Source organism: Aspergillus aculeatus (genome assembly GCF_001890905.1).
Source record: "Aspergillus aculeatus ATCC 16872 unplaced genomic scaffold ASPACscaffold_8, whole genome shotgun sequence".
NCBI classification, from domain to species: domain Eukaryota; kingdom Fungi; phylum Ascomycota; class Eurotiomycetes; order Eurotiales; family Aspergillaceae; genus Aspergillus; species Aspergillus aculeatus.
In genome coordinates, this window is record NW_017962983.1 from 1,047,427 (window position 1) to 1,059,654 (window position 12,228).

Genomic DNA, 12,228 nt, shown 5'->3' on the forward strand with positions numbered 1-12,228 from the left:
ACACAAAGGCGGGGTTTAGCGTGGTTGAGGATCGGCGGTTAGCGCATGCGATCCATCCTTGCAAGAGATATGCACCGCAAGGGCCCTTCGGGGTTATCAACTGAAGTGGATGGACAGATTGTCCGGAAAACTATGTATTGCAATCTCTCAGCGGGTTGATCCTGGAAAGATAAGGGAATAAAGAACACGCGTCAATGTGGCAGACTGCTGGTCTGCTGGGTTGTCAGTCTTATTTGAGGTGATGCAGAGTAAACAAAATAAAATCAGCCGCGGAGGGAGGGGAAGACTGATCCGCTTAGTCACTCCTGCTGCCTTGCCATTGCTTTGTAGCTGTAGAGGCATTATAGCTGGTACACAGGAATCATTTGTCATCGTATTAGATATGATAGCTAACTCTGTCAAGTGAGTGAATAATAATTTGGTGATTCTACATCACGAAACTTGACTAGAAGTGAACCACTACATGACCAGAAGCCAAGAGGCAGACAGACTACGCAGACAGTTGAAGGTGTAGCACGGGCCCGGCCTTACTTTGTTAGAAAAGGATGCAGGGAGCATATATTGAGAACAAATTCTATTCAAACTTCATGAACATGATATCGACTTTGTACAAGTACATAACCGCAGAACCACCAGGCTTATTCCTCTTACTCGTTGCTAGGATACTTGAATCCGGTCAAAGGGAAGAACTCCTCCTTGATAGTCCGTGGGCTGGTGAACCGCAGAAGAACGTTGGAGCTACCTGCCTTATCGTTGGTGCCACTGGCACGGCTACCACCGAACGATTGCTGGCCAATCAACGCAGCCGTAGTCTTGCAGTCTAAGAGAAGGTCAGTAAGAAACTCAAGGTATAAACAAGGCAAGAGACTCACTGATGTAGAAGTTGCCAGCGGAGTACCGCAGGGTATCCTCAGCTTCACGAATGGCCTTGCGATCAGCAGCAAACACGGCGCCGGTCAGAGCAAAGCCACCGCCGCTTTGGTCAACCTTCTTCAGGATAGACGACCATTCCGCATCGGGGTAGACATAGACTGTCAACACTGGTCCGAAGATCTCGGTGTCAAACAGAGGGTGGTTAATGTCCTTGGCCCGGTAAACAGTGGGGTGAACATAGTATCCAGTGGAGTCATCATAGGTACCGCCGGCAAGCAGCTCTAGCGAGGAGTCCTTGTTGCTAGCATCGATGACCGACTTGATCTTCTCGAAAGATGCCCGGTGGATGACAGGTCCCATGAAGGCTCCCAAGTCCTCAGGTGAGCCGATGGTGATTTCATCGATCTCGGACTTCAATTTGGTAAGGAACTCTTCAGCCCGTGATTCAGGGAGGTACAGTCTCGACGTGGCGGAGCACTTCTGGCCTTGATACTCGAATGAACCACGAAGAGTGTGGTATACGGCGCTAGTGATGTCGGCAGTGGGGTGGACCAGGTGGAAGTTCTTGCCACTGGTCTCACCCACGAGCCGAGGGTAGTCCCTGTAGACCTTCTTGCCAATGTTGGCACCGACTCGGCTGTACAAGGACCGGAAAACATCCGACGAGCCAGTGAAGTTGAGACCCGAGAACTCGCGATGGTTCAGAATCGTTTGGGTGATCTGTTCCGCATCTCCAGTGACAAACTGAATAACGTTAGGAGGCAGTCCAGCCTCCAGAAGAATCTTATACACGATCTCGCTAGCGTAGACATTTGATGGGGAAGGCTTCCAAATCACCACATTGCCCATCAAAGCTGGGCCACTGATCAGGTTGCCGCCAATTGCAGTGAAGTTGAACGGGGACACCGCGTAGACGAATCCTTCCAAGGGCCTGTAGTCAACGCGCCTGGAATATAGTCAGCAGCAGATCATTGATCAGGGAATCTCGTCGAACATACGTCCACATCCCATCCGTGCCGCGGTCAGGCTGCTTCTCCAACAACTCCGCAGCATAGTTGCAGTTCAGGCGGAAGAAATCAGCGAGCTCGGCAGCAGCATCGATCTCGCCCTGCCACACATTCTTTCCCTGGCCAAGCATCGTAGCGGCGATGAGTTCATATCGGTACTTTCCAGCCACAAGCTCTGCGGCCTTGAGGAAGATTGCTGCACGATCCACGAAGGGGGTGTTCTGCCATGACTCCTTGGCCTTGAGAGCCAAGTCGATAGCTTCATTGACTTGTGCGGGACTGGCCAACGGGTAGTTGGTGAATGTGGTAGCGTGTTCTGCGGGAAGCGGCTGGTCGGTTGCCTTTGAGACGGCTTGCGCCTTGCCGTCGATGTATATTTGGCTCTTGAGCGGTAATTGGGATTTGAGTTCCTTCAATTTCTCCTCAATTTTTGCTCGCTCGGATGAGCCTTTCACAAAATCAAGCTATAGCAGGTTCAGCTTCTCGTTCTCGATGTTCGCTATGACAAGTCAACTTACATTTGGCTCATTTCGAGCGGCTGGAAGTCGGAAAGGAACGGTGGCAGCACCGCGGACCTGTGTGCGGGAGGTGCGTGCAGCACGACGCACTAGAGAGCGCATGCTCGGCGAGGGCTGAGAGACAGAGAGTTTGAATGCCATTGTGATGATTTGAGGTGAAGGGAGAGGAGAGAAGGTGGCGGTGGTAGTGAGGAGGTAATCGTGAACACCAATGAAGATGCAACGACCATCGGCGATGCAATGGGATTCTTATGCCTCATGATTCTCATCTACGGAGCCGGAGCTGATGTCAATGGATGTAGATCCGAGGAGAGGAAGTGGATCAGTTCGGGGACGCAATCCGTTGGTGCAGGAGGAGTTGAGGAGGTGAGGAGAAAATACGGGGAGTCCAGCCGAGGTGGAAGGAAGTTACAGCGGGTAGACTAACAGACGGCCTCAGATCCCGCTAATACCTTATCAAGTAGTGCATCTACGGAGTACAGCTATCAGGCATGATACGATGACACTCTCGATCGATTGGTCTTATCTGATGATTGACACAAAGATTAAAAATTGATAATTCGTGTCCGACTTACATCTGTACTATACCATTGACTAAGACTCCCTCATCCGAGCTTGTCATGACCAAGTCACACATGAATTCAACTTGTAGTCCAGGTAGTGCAGCCAGAGGGCACCATGAGTAGCTTAACCTTCTAATTCTGTAGGCAACTTTCCACGGAGTCAACCTTGACACTCTGCTAGGTCTACCACTCTTGCTTGTACAGTACAACCGCTCACAGTAGCCCCTCCGTTTAGATCAGAAACCCAAGAATCTTAACGTGTGCCTTCCTTGTTTCTCATACTTCTCAGAAATCAGAGCATCACAATGTCGCCAGATCGTTCAACGTTACAGCAAAGCTTTCATACCGCCAGATGGAACAGCGAGTTACAAAAACATCTTGCTGGGGATATCGCTGCCGGTGTAATATCCGCTACATTCATCTCCCCAATTGTTACGATCATTGACCGGTCAGTCATTCATGATTGCGAAAATCTTCTGGCTGCTAATACCACTCGTTAGGACGATTGTTGAAAGACTCGCATTGAACCGACCACTATTGCGAACACTGGGCGTCAACGCAGTCTGCTCCATCTTTCAACCTCAAAAATTCTACGTCTCGAAGCCGTTCTTCATTGTCTGGTCACTATACGCAGCTACCTATTGCACCGCAAATGTCACGGATACCTGCATCCACCATCTTCCCTCCCTCACCGACAAGAAATCGACGGCGAATCTCGCCGCGACGCTAAGCTTCTTGCCCACATATGTCGTGAATGTATGTCTGGGGATAATGAAGGATGTCAACTTTGCTCAATATTATGGTCGTTCGAGTACCGCCGTTGCAGTCGGTGCTCGCGTCCCACGAGCAGCATATATGTCCCTGTTGTTCCGGGACAGTGTCACCATCTTCAGCTCATTCAACCTGGCGCCATGGATGGCCTCATCCGTCCCGGATTGGGTTGCGACCGGGACGCACACCAAGGCCATGATCACTCAGCTGGTTCTGCCTGCTGCTGTTCAGTTTGCCAACACTCCACTACACCTCCTCGGATTGGACCTGATCGCTCGACCCCAGAGCCAAGGATTAGTGGAGAGGTGGAGTCGGGTCCGACGGGATTGGGCTTCTTCATCAACCGTCAGGGCTGCAAGGGTCCTGCCGGCCTTTGGAGTAGGCTGCATCATGAATACCGAGCTACGAGACCTGGTGCACCACAGTTAGCCATAATAGATACCGCGTTCAGCCAAGTACAGTGACACTACGCTTGATAGACATGTCCTAAAATTGCTAGATCACGGCCATGTAGTGGCAAAAATCCCAAGGACGTACGAATCATGACCACTCGATAAACGTCGGTCGTGAGCAGCTTCACTGAACGGCGGCTACGCTAGCCGTCGCTGGGCCCCTACAGCAAGGGAACTGGAACCTCCTCATCCTCCGAATTGAGGAGAGTGCGGGGAAATCGTAACCAGGAGAAGGCTAGGCTTATCTTTTTCGTGAAGGCGCATGCACTAACCTCATGTCCAAGGTTTGACTATCCGTGGTTGCAGCCGTCCATCCGCAGCCATTGACATACAACCAACCATGATTGACAGACCTCGATAGCTTCAAGGTCAGTATCGGCTCAGTGGCTGAGTATGCTTGACCTCGAGTCGAACAAGAACAATGGATTCCACGATACCTTATCGCTCCAATGTGGAGAAGCCCGGATCCCAGCGGATCCGCTGGAGCTGGTGGTGGACATTGCAGGAGCCAGCTTTCAGCATATGTCAACGGTGCTAACTAAACCGTTTCTCGCCTTATTGGCCGTGATACTTGCATTGGGACACTTCCCCAGATACGCTATGCTTATCCCCACGTTTCCAATCTGTTTACCGTATCAGAATCCTCTGATATGCGGACTAGAGTTATAGCTTGGTCATACCTGTCTACAGCCTCCACCAAATCCAGAACTGTATGAATATACAGTATCGGTGGTGGACACAGGGCACCAATTGAAGAGGGCTACCAGTATCCATACGTCATGGTAACAAGGGATACCGGTCGAAGATAACGCTCATGACCCCAGCGATCTCATATTTCCAGGCTGCACCATGAATTCTGCAGACATAGGTCATGCATACCTCCCTCGTTATCTGCCGGAGAATGCACTTATACCTTTTTGAGACCACTATATCCTAATAAGCCGGTTCTTCCTCACCCTGAAATGAGAAGGTGGTATTATCCTCTCTTTGTGACCTACATAAATCTACACAACTAGCACTCGAAGTCGTTGCGCTCTTTCTTCCTACTAAGCTGCATTATACTTCTTCCAAACTTGATTGAAAATGGCTGTGAGTAGTGAGTTTGGGACTCTCGCGGAGACTACCGTACCCAATGCATATGACATGCCCCCCGACGAGGAAAAGAAGCAACCTCTCGATGATGCTCCAGAGGAGGACCCTTTCGGAAATGAAGAGTGTGCAGAAGTAAAATATCGCACACTGGGGTGGTGGTAAGTCTTTGCCCGCTCTCGATTCTTCATTGTAACAGACTGGGCTGACCAGGGTAACCTTCATACAGGCGCTGTGGAATACGTGAGACTTGCCTGCAGTCATTGTTTCATCCATATTCTAACACCGAGATACGCAGTCATGGTGGCAGAGAACGTATCGATAGGGATTCTGTCTCTTCCCTCTGCTGTTGCAACCTTAGGGCTAGTCCCGTGAGTCGGCCGTCACCACGCCAAAGACTGATCACTGATCCTTAGCAGCTCGATTATTCTGATGATCGGTGTCTCATTTATTGCATGGTACACGGCGTACCTCATCTATCAGTTCAAAATGCGATACCTCCACATTCATAGCATGGCAGATGCCGGCGAGGTCATCCTAGGCCGATTCGGACGCGAGCTGCTGGGAGGCGGCCAGCTACTCTTCTTGGTGTTTGTGATGGCCAGCCATATCCTGACTTTCACTGTTGCCATGAATACGATCACCGACCATGGTACCTGTACCATTGTTTTCGGTATCGTTGCGCTGGTCATCAGCTGCATTGGAAGTCTACCGCGGACTATGGGAAACGTGTATTGGATTTCCTTCGCATGTAAGTTATATCCCAGTCCCACTCCTACCTCGAGCAGGCAGAGAACTGAGAGCATGATGAAGCTTTTCTCAGCATCGCCATCGCGGTCATTGTGACCATGATTGCCGTTGGGGTGCAAAACACAGGCCACATCCATCTCGACGCTGTTACACACCACAGCTTCAAGACCGAGTTTCTAGCTGTCAGCAACATTCTTTTTGCCTACGGTGATTTTCCCCTTCTTGAAGCTGCACAGTACGCCCCTGACAACATACAGTGGGCCATGCGTCCTTCTTCGGGTTCGTTTCCGAGATGGAGCAACCCCGGGAATTCCCCAAATCCATCGCCGTCCTCCAGATCATCGACACCTCGCTCTACATCGTCAGTGCCGTCGTGATCTACCGCTACGTAGGCGTCGACGTCGCCTCCCCAGCCCTGGGTTCTGCAGGACCCGTCATGAAGAAAGTGGCCTACGGCCTGGCCCTCCCAACCGTCAGTCCTCCTCACTATCGCACGAATCTCCACTCCCACAAACAAAGCTTCAAACCGCTAACATCTAGCCCCCTCTTCTTGCAGATCCTAATCGCCGGAATCGTCAACGGCCATGTCGCCGCGAAATACGTGTATGTCCGTCTCTTCCGGGGCACGAACCACATGCACGAGACGACGCTGCTGTCCAAGGGATCCTGGGTGGCCATCGCCCTCATCCTCTGGGTGGTCTCATGGGTCATTGCCGAGTCGATCCCGATCTTCAACGACCTGTTGAGTTTCATCGTATGCATCCACCCCCCCCCCTCCCCCCCCTCTCTGATACTTTCCACCTCTCAACTAACCATCATCTGTCCTATCCTACTCTAGACCGCCCTCCTCGGCTGCTGGTTCGCCTGTAAGTCCATATCCCATATCTCATATCCCCCCAGCCCTTGACCACCCATCCAAACCACGCAACAAATCCCTAACATGACTCGCAACAAAACCACAGTCGGATTCCCAGCGATCTTCTACTTCGTCCTCAACAAAGGGCAATGGTTCTCCTCGCCCTGGAAAACCCTCCTCAGCGTGATCAACCTCTGCATTTTGGGGATCGCTTTCGCGACGGTACGTTGCCTGCCCCCGCCACCCTTTTCTTGCTGTTCAAGCCGCACGTCAACAGTCCCTAACACGACGGAAATCATCACAGTGCGGCCTAGGCCTCTACGTCTCCGGCGACGCGATCAGCAGAGACAGCAATAACTCCGTATGGACTTGTGCCAGTAACGGGGTTTGAAGCTTGGGACTCGTTTGGGGGAATTATCACGTTCGTCTCACTTGTGGGGTTGTTCTTGTTTTAGTTTTGTTTGCTGGATCAAACTGGGATATGGTTTTACCTATTGCATGGTGTATGTAGTTAGGGGTTTGCGTATATTGGCTTGTTTGAATCTGATTTTTTTTAACTCCGGCCTAACATGTCTCTTGGGTGCGCTATTCGTGCGCAAGTTATTTGAGTCGCTGTTTGTGTAAGGTTGAGGTGCTATATCAGTGGTTTGTTGTTTGCTCTAAGTGCGACTCGGATCAAATGGATTCTTATTGTGCTAGTCGAACTATGCTTCAAGTTCGTTGTATGCCACGGACAGAACTTATAGAGATGAACGTAGACAGTGAGCCAGATCAAAGTGGCCTGGATTGAGTCACATTCACAACAAAAAAAGAGCTTGCATATACATCGTTGATTCATCAAACATTGACGCCAGGTTGCATTTCCCTCAGTTTTTGGTTCATTTCATTATACGCGATATTGTGTTTATATAATTATATATATCCAAAAGCAAACATTTTCAAATGGTCTCAAGTCATGACACATGCGTGGGTAAGGAAGGAAGGGAGGTTGGATGGGTGGGGGGCGAAGATCAAAAGCGTAGCCTCGTGGGTCGCATCATATCATTATCAAGCGGAGAATGGAGACATGTTTGTCGAGGTGGAAGCTTCGCAGGCGTCGCGGCTGACCCTAAGAAGCATCTTGCTCAATTCGGATGGGTACGACTGGAAATTGTGGTCGACGTGAGAGAATTTCCGGCGCTGGGTCCGCAATTTTGGAGCTTGAGGTCGACAGAATAGAGAAACGGTCGTATAGATGGAATATAATAAAGAGAACAAAAGTTCGAGCACCATGCATCGTCGAGTATCAGTTTCAGACATAGGCTTCAAACAATTTGATCCTTGCGCCTGGCCTAAATTATTTGCTGAAACGAAAACGCAACAAAGTCTCTCCATGCGCTGCGCCGTTATTCATGATTCTGGTCAAATTAGAACCTGGAAAGATGATCTTCAATTGCGAAAGTCCCAAGGCATGTCATGAGGATTTAAGGCAGAGGCATGGGCTGCGATTGTGATTGCGATGCGTTGGGCTGCCAAGATCATACTCATCTAGTAGGATGAGAACAGGGTGCATGGAGCAAGACTGGACCCCGTTTGGAGCACCAAGTGGTCCGGACTTGGCACCTGGGGCATTATTGTGATTGCCATGTCTATGACATAGGGGCACAGAAGCCGAAGGAGTGAGGCTGCAGACCTGGGTGGCCTAGGTGTGTGCTGAAACACAAAATGCACCGATTCAGGGATGACGGTGCAGGTCAAAGCTGATCTGGTTCACACAAACAGAGCTGGTTCAGACTGTGGTATCTTTCAAAAATCAGCGAACAGCGGTTCATATTTGTTCCTCATGTCGTCAGAATAAGGCGTCTGGTTCCGCTCGTCCGGATCAGGATATTCCTCGAAATTGCCCGTGTCAGCAGGATGGTCAACTCGTGGGATTATAGGTCCCTTAATACGACGGTACCATAAGTCATCCCAATTAATGTTCTCAAAGAAAGGATGCGCTTTCACTCGAGCAGAGCCCCCGGAGATGTATCCTAACCGCTCCGTCGGATTAGTCTTGCAAAGAAGGGAGATAATATTCTGCGCAGCGGGCGACATATTTGAAGGGTATCGAATGCGGCCCTCGACAATCTGCTCGTAGATGCGCATTGGATTCTGATCCCAGAAGGGAGGCTGTCCTACTAGGAACTCATATATGAGAATCCCCAGAGCCCACCAATCTACCGCAAGACCATGCCCGCTATTGTGAATAACTTCGGGTGCAAGATATTCTGGCGTGCCACACAGCGTGTAGGTCTCGCGGTCTGCGATTTGCTTTGCAAAGCCGAAGTCAACCAGTTTGATGTGTCCATCCGCGTCCAAAAGGATGTTCTCAGGCTTCAGATCGCGATAGACGACACCCTCGACGTCATGAAGAAACTCGATCGTCAATGCAATCTCAGCAGCGTAGAACTTGGACGTGTTTTCGTTGAAACGACGTGCGCGCCTGAGGTAACTGAAAATTTCACCTCCGGGGCAATAGTCCAACTATGATGTTGTCAGAGATCACCATAGCATAAGAAACAACATTCCGCAAAATCTCAAAAGGTCCAAACTGAGACTCGAGGGTGTAGGTATCATGGGTAAGTAGCCATACCAGCATGTAGAGGTGTTGGTCATCGGAGAAAGATGCTATTAATGTGGTTACGAATGGATGTCCGGAAACGTCCGCCAGAGTCTTCCGTTCGTTGCGCACATGCTCAACTTGTTTCAGCTTTATGACTGTAGAGGGCAAGAGACATGAATATCAGCTTCCAAAACTGATCCGATTTGAGACATCAGAAGGGAATTATTACCGTCCGCTTTCCTGAGCATTTTGAGCGCGTAGACTTTATCCTTTCGCTGCTGCTCTTCCTTCAACTGCACGAGCCATACACGAGCAAAGGTACCTAAAGACAAGGACACCGCCACCGTCAGACACCGGTTAGGCCGCGCAAGCGATGAAGCTTAGCTTACCGGTACCGAGTGTCTTCAGCAGCGTGAAGTCATTGACATTCAGCCGACGAGTCGAGATGCCTAATTGTTTCTCCTCCGGGCGGCCTGAGATAACAAAGGGACTCAGGCGTCTCTGGTGAGGCGGTCGCACCGAGGACACCAAGTCCTTTTCCTTGTGATGAATGTCGTCGGATGCCATTTCGGATCGGAGGGAGGGGGGGGATGCGCTTTGGAATTCGTTAGGATGTGAGGGGTCGACTAATCCTGCAGCCATGAGCAGGGCAAGAGTTTCATATCGCGGATGGCCGCGGGGAGTAAGTGAGATAGTGAGATAAGAGGGGCAGCAATTGAAATTGGAAGAGCTATTTCAGCTGCAGTCCCCCTTCTATAAGCGACCGACAAAGGCAAATTGGAGTGGGAGGGGAATAGATGATGGAATTTGCCCCGTGGGATTATCGATTGGAGCAGCGGGCGCAGCGCGGGAAGACGTAAGTAGAAGAAGAAAGAGTAAGTTTTGGCGGGGAGCTTTCTGCTTTCTTTCTTCTTTGGGTGAGGGAAGCCATGCGGCAGCACTAAGTAATCTAACTACTGCTTTACTACGGCAACAGAGAGAGGCCTCTGACGTTACCGCCAGGCGGGGCAATTCGACATCACCACCACCACTATCACCACCACTATCACTACCACAAACATCCTCATACTACTTCATGATGCTAATTTATCGTTAATAAAACCTTTAATACAGTCGACTAGAAATAATCTTGAGGATGGCATGCTTGCTGTTTAGACATCTAAACCAAGTACTAGTACATCAAAGCCACACACTCCCAAGGCCACCATCTGAGGCCACCACTGACTATGAATATCATGGGTGCATGTGAAATCTAACGCATTCGGGTTCAAGCTTCGGTCTGGTAAAACCGCCAGAGTGCGTCCTACTCGAGTTCATGAGGCGTATTTAAGGTTGGAGGGGGTTGACCCGAGCGGAAACGGTCAACAAGTGCGGAAACAGAGAAATGGGATCACGACCAGCCGAACTCCTCTAACCGGAGCTCTTCGAGTTGAGGATAAGACCAACGATCAAACTATTACCGTCAGCGTACTGTCTATTTCTCCCACCGGTCCTTGCACCAAAACCTACCCATAAAGACCAAGAACCTCGCCGAAAATGAGGATCAGAATCATGCCGACATAAACCCTCGATTGTTGCATGTACGCACGCACGCCCTTCCAGAGTTATCAGTAGCTGCACGAGGTAAGCACACAAGTCTTCGACTGCCGCTTACCGCATCTCCCACAATTCCAATAGTGTATCCGGCAGCCACGCCTGCGAGGCCAACCGATAATCCAGAAGCCAAGTGCATGAATCCACTATATAGCCGTTAGTTTGTCGTTCTGATAGTGATTGCTTGCAGGCCGAGCATACGTGTAGAGACTCATGTTCCGGGTCGGGGGAGGGTCCATATCACCGGCGATAAGGACGGCGATGACGAGGCCATAGACGGCGATGATACCGGACATGACGACGGGGATCAAAGACTGCATTGGTCAGCTCGACTGCTCATCCTGGAACCGTAGATGGGGTTCTCCATGCCTTCATAATCAAATCAGGACGGAAGGTTCCCACACCGGCGATACCGATTCCAGATTTGGCTGTTCCATATGCTGCTCCCAATGCTGTAATCAAGTGAGTCAATGCGCCGGCCCCAGTCGATCCTTCCCTTGAAAACCCAAGCTCACATACATCCGAAAATCATCTTTGTCACAGTGCTCATTAGTGGGCGGTCACAGGTCACGGGTATTGTTCACGCGATACTCACAGCCGATGCAATTCCTGCCTGCAAGTGTATGTCAGTAGCTATAAATAACCATCGAAGTATCCGGAGCAGCCAGGGCAGGCCACAGAAAGAATGCCGTGTCGTAGGAGTCGATTCAAGATTCGCAGCGACTTACAAAGGAGAAGAATGGAGCGAACTTGGGAGAGAACTCGCTGTCCGCCATGGTGAACTGATGCGAGACACCGCAAGGTTGGGAATCGACGGAAGGTGACAAGTAACGGGGTGGCTAGGAGGCGATCGGAGTAAGGATTTGCGGAAGAAGACCGTATTCCAGTTGAGTATGAGCTAAAAGGGATCGGAAAGTGGCTCGAATGAATACACTGAGAGGTCTTGCCGTGAACCGGAGGTCGAAGGTGTGATTTGTAGGTCAACCGAGAACCAAGTAAGTAGAGGCAACAGAAGGTCAGTTGTTCCAACTCCAGGTGCCGGTGACGGAAGTTGTCCGCTTGGGCCACCGTACTCTAACAACTGGTCAGTCCCATCTAGGTTAAGACTTGACATGTGCCTGGTTGACCCAACAAACCACTGGGCAACTCTCTGGTCAACCTTTGGTTAACCT

The 12,228-nt window shown here is 50.4% G+C and overlaps 5 protein-coding genes across 5 annotated transcripts; 2 read left to right on the forward strand and 3 right to left on the reverse strand.

The window, feature by feature from the left end:
* Positions 1-546: 546 nt before the first annotated feature.
* On the reverse strand, positions 547-2,756 carry ASPACDRAFT_1869855 (L-glutamate gamma-semialdehyde dehydrogenase). The gene is made up of 4 exons (XM_020197938.1): positions 2,399-2,756; positions 1,872-2,344; positions 873-1,819; positions 547-820 (listed from the first exon to the last, which is right to left on the reverse strand). Exons 1-4 carry the CDS (start codon positions 2,537-2,539, stop codon positions 648-650), a joined length of 1,734 nt encoding a protein of 577 aa, XP_020056226.1. The 5' UTR covers positions 2,540-2,756; the 3' UTR covers positions 547-647.
* Positions 2,757-3,266: 510 nt separating this feature from the next.
* On the forward strand, positions 3,267-4,161 carry ASPACDRAFT_1881063 (uncharacterized protein; the record flags this gene model as incomplete). The annotated part of the gene is made up of 2 exons (XM_020198228.1): positions 3,267-3,409; positions 3,462-4,161. The coding sequence occupies 2 exons, from the start codon at positions 3,267-3,269 to the stop codon at positions 4,159-4,161; spliced, it is 843 nt and encodes a 280-aa protein (XP_020056227.1).
* Positions 4,162-5,267: 1,106 nt separating this feature from the next.
* ASPACDRAFT_1888536 (uncharacterized protein) lies at positions 5,268-7,276 on the forward strand (the record flags this gene model as incomplete). The annotated part of the gene is made up of 6 exons (XM_020198489.1): positions 5,268-5,434; positions 5,693-6,024; positions 6,281-6,777; positions 6,862-6,889; positions 6,986-7,101; positions 7,184-7,276. 6 exons carry the CDS (start codon positions 5,268-5,270, stop codon positions 7,268-7,270), a joined length of 1,227 nt encoding a protein of 408 aa, XP_020056228.1. The 3' UTR covers positions 7,271-7,276.
* A 1,388-nt stretch (positions 7,277-8,664) lies between these two features.
* On the reverse strand, positions 8,665-10,105 carry ASPACDRAFT_28809 (cAMP-dependent protein kinase; the record flags this gene model as incomplete). Its single annotated transcript, XM_020199590.1, has 4 exons — positions 8,665-9,384; positions 9,494-9,618; positions 9,693-9,785; positions 9,853-10,105. 4 exons carry the CDS (start codon positions 10,103-10,105, stop codon positions 8,665-8,667), a joined length of 1,191 nt encoding a protein of 396 aa, XP_020056229.1.
* A 457-nt stretch (positions 10,106-10,562) lies between these two features.
* On the reverse strand, positions 10,563-11,982 carry ASPACDRAFT_78816 (V-type proton ATPase proteolipid subunit). Its single transcript, XM_020205273.1, has 8 exons — positions 11,785-11,982; positions 11,652-11,669; positions 11,576-11,588; positions 11,426-11,508; positions 11,258-11,370; positions 11,118-11,202; positions 10,973-11,058; positions 10,563-10,916 (listed from the first exon to the last, which is right to left on the reverse strand). Exons 1-8 carry the CDS (start codon positions 11,830-11,832, stop codon positions 10,874-10,876), a joined length of 489 nt encoding a protein of 162 aa, XP_020056230.1. The 5' UTR covers positions 11,833-11,982; the 3' UTR covers positions 10,563-10,873.
* Positions 11,983-12,228: the final 246 nt, after the last annotated feature.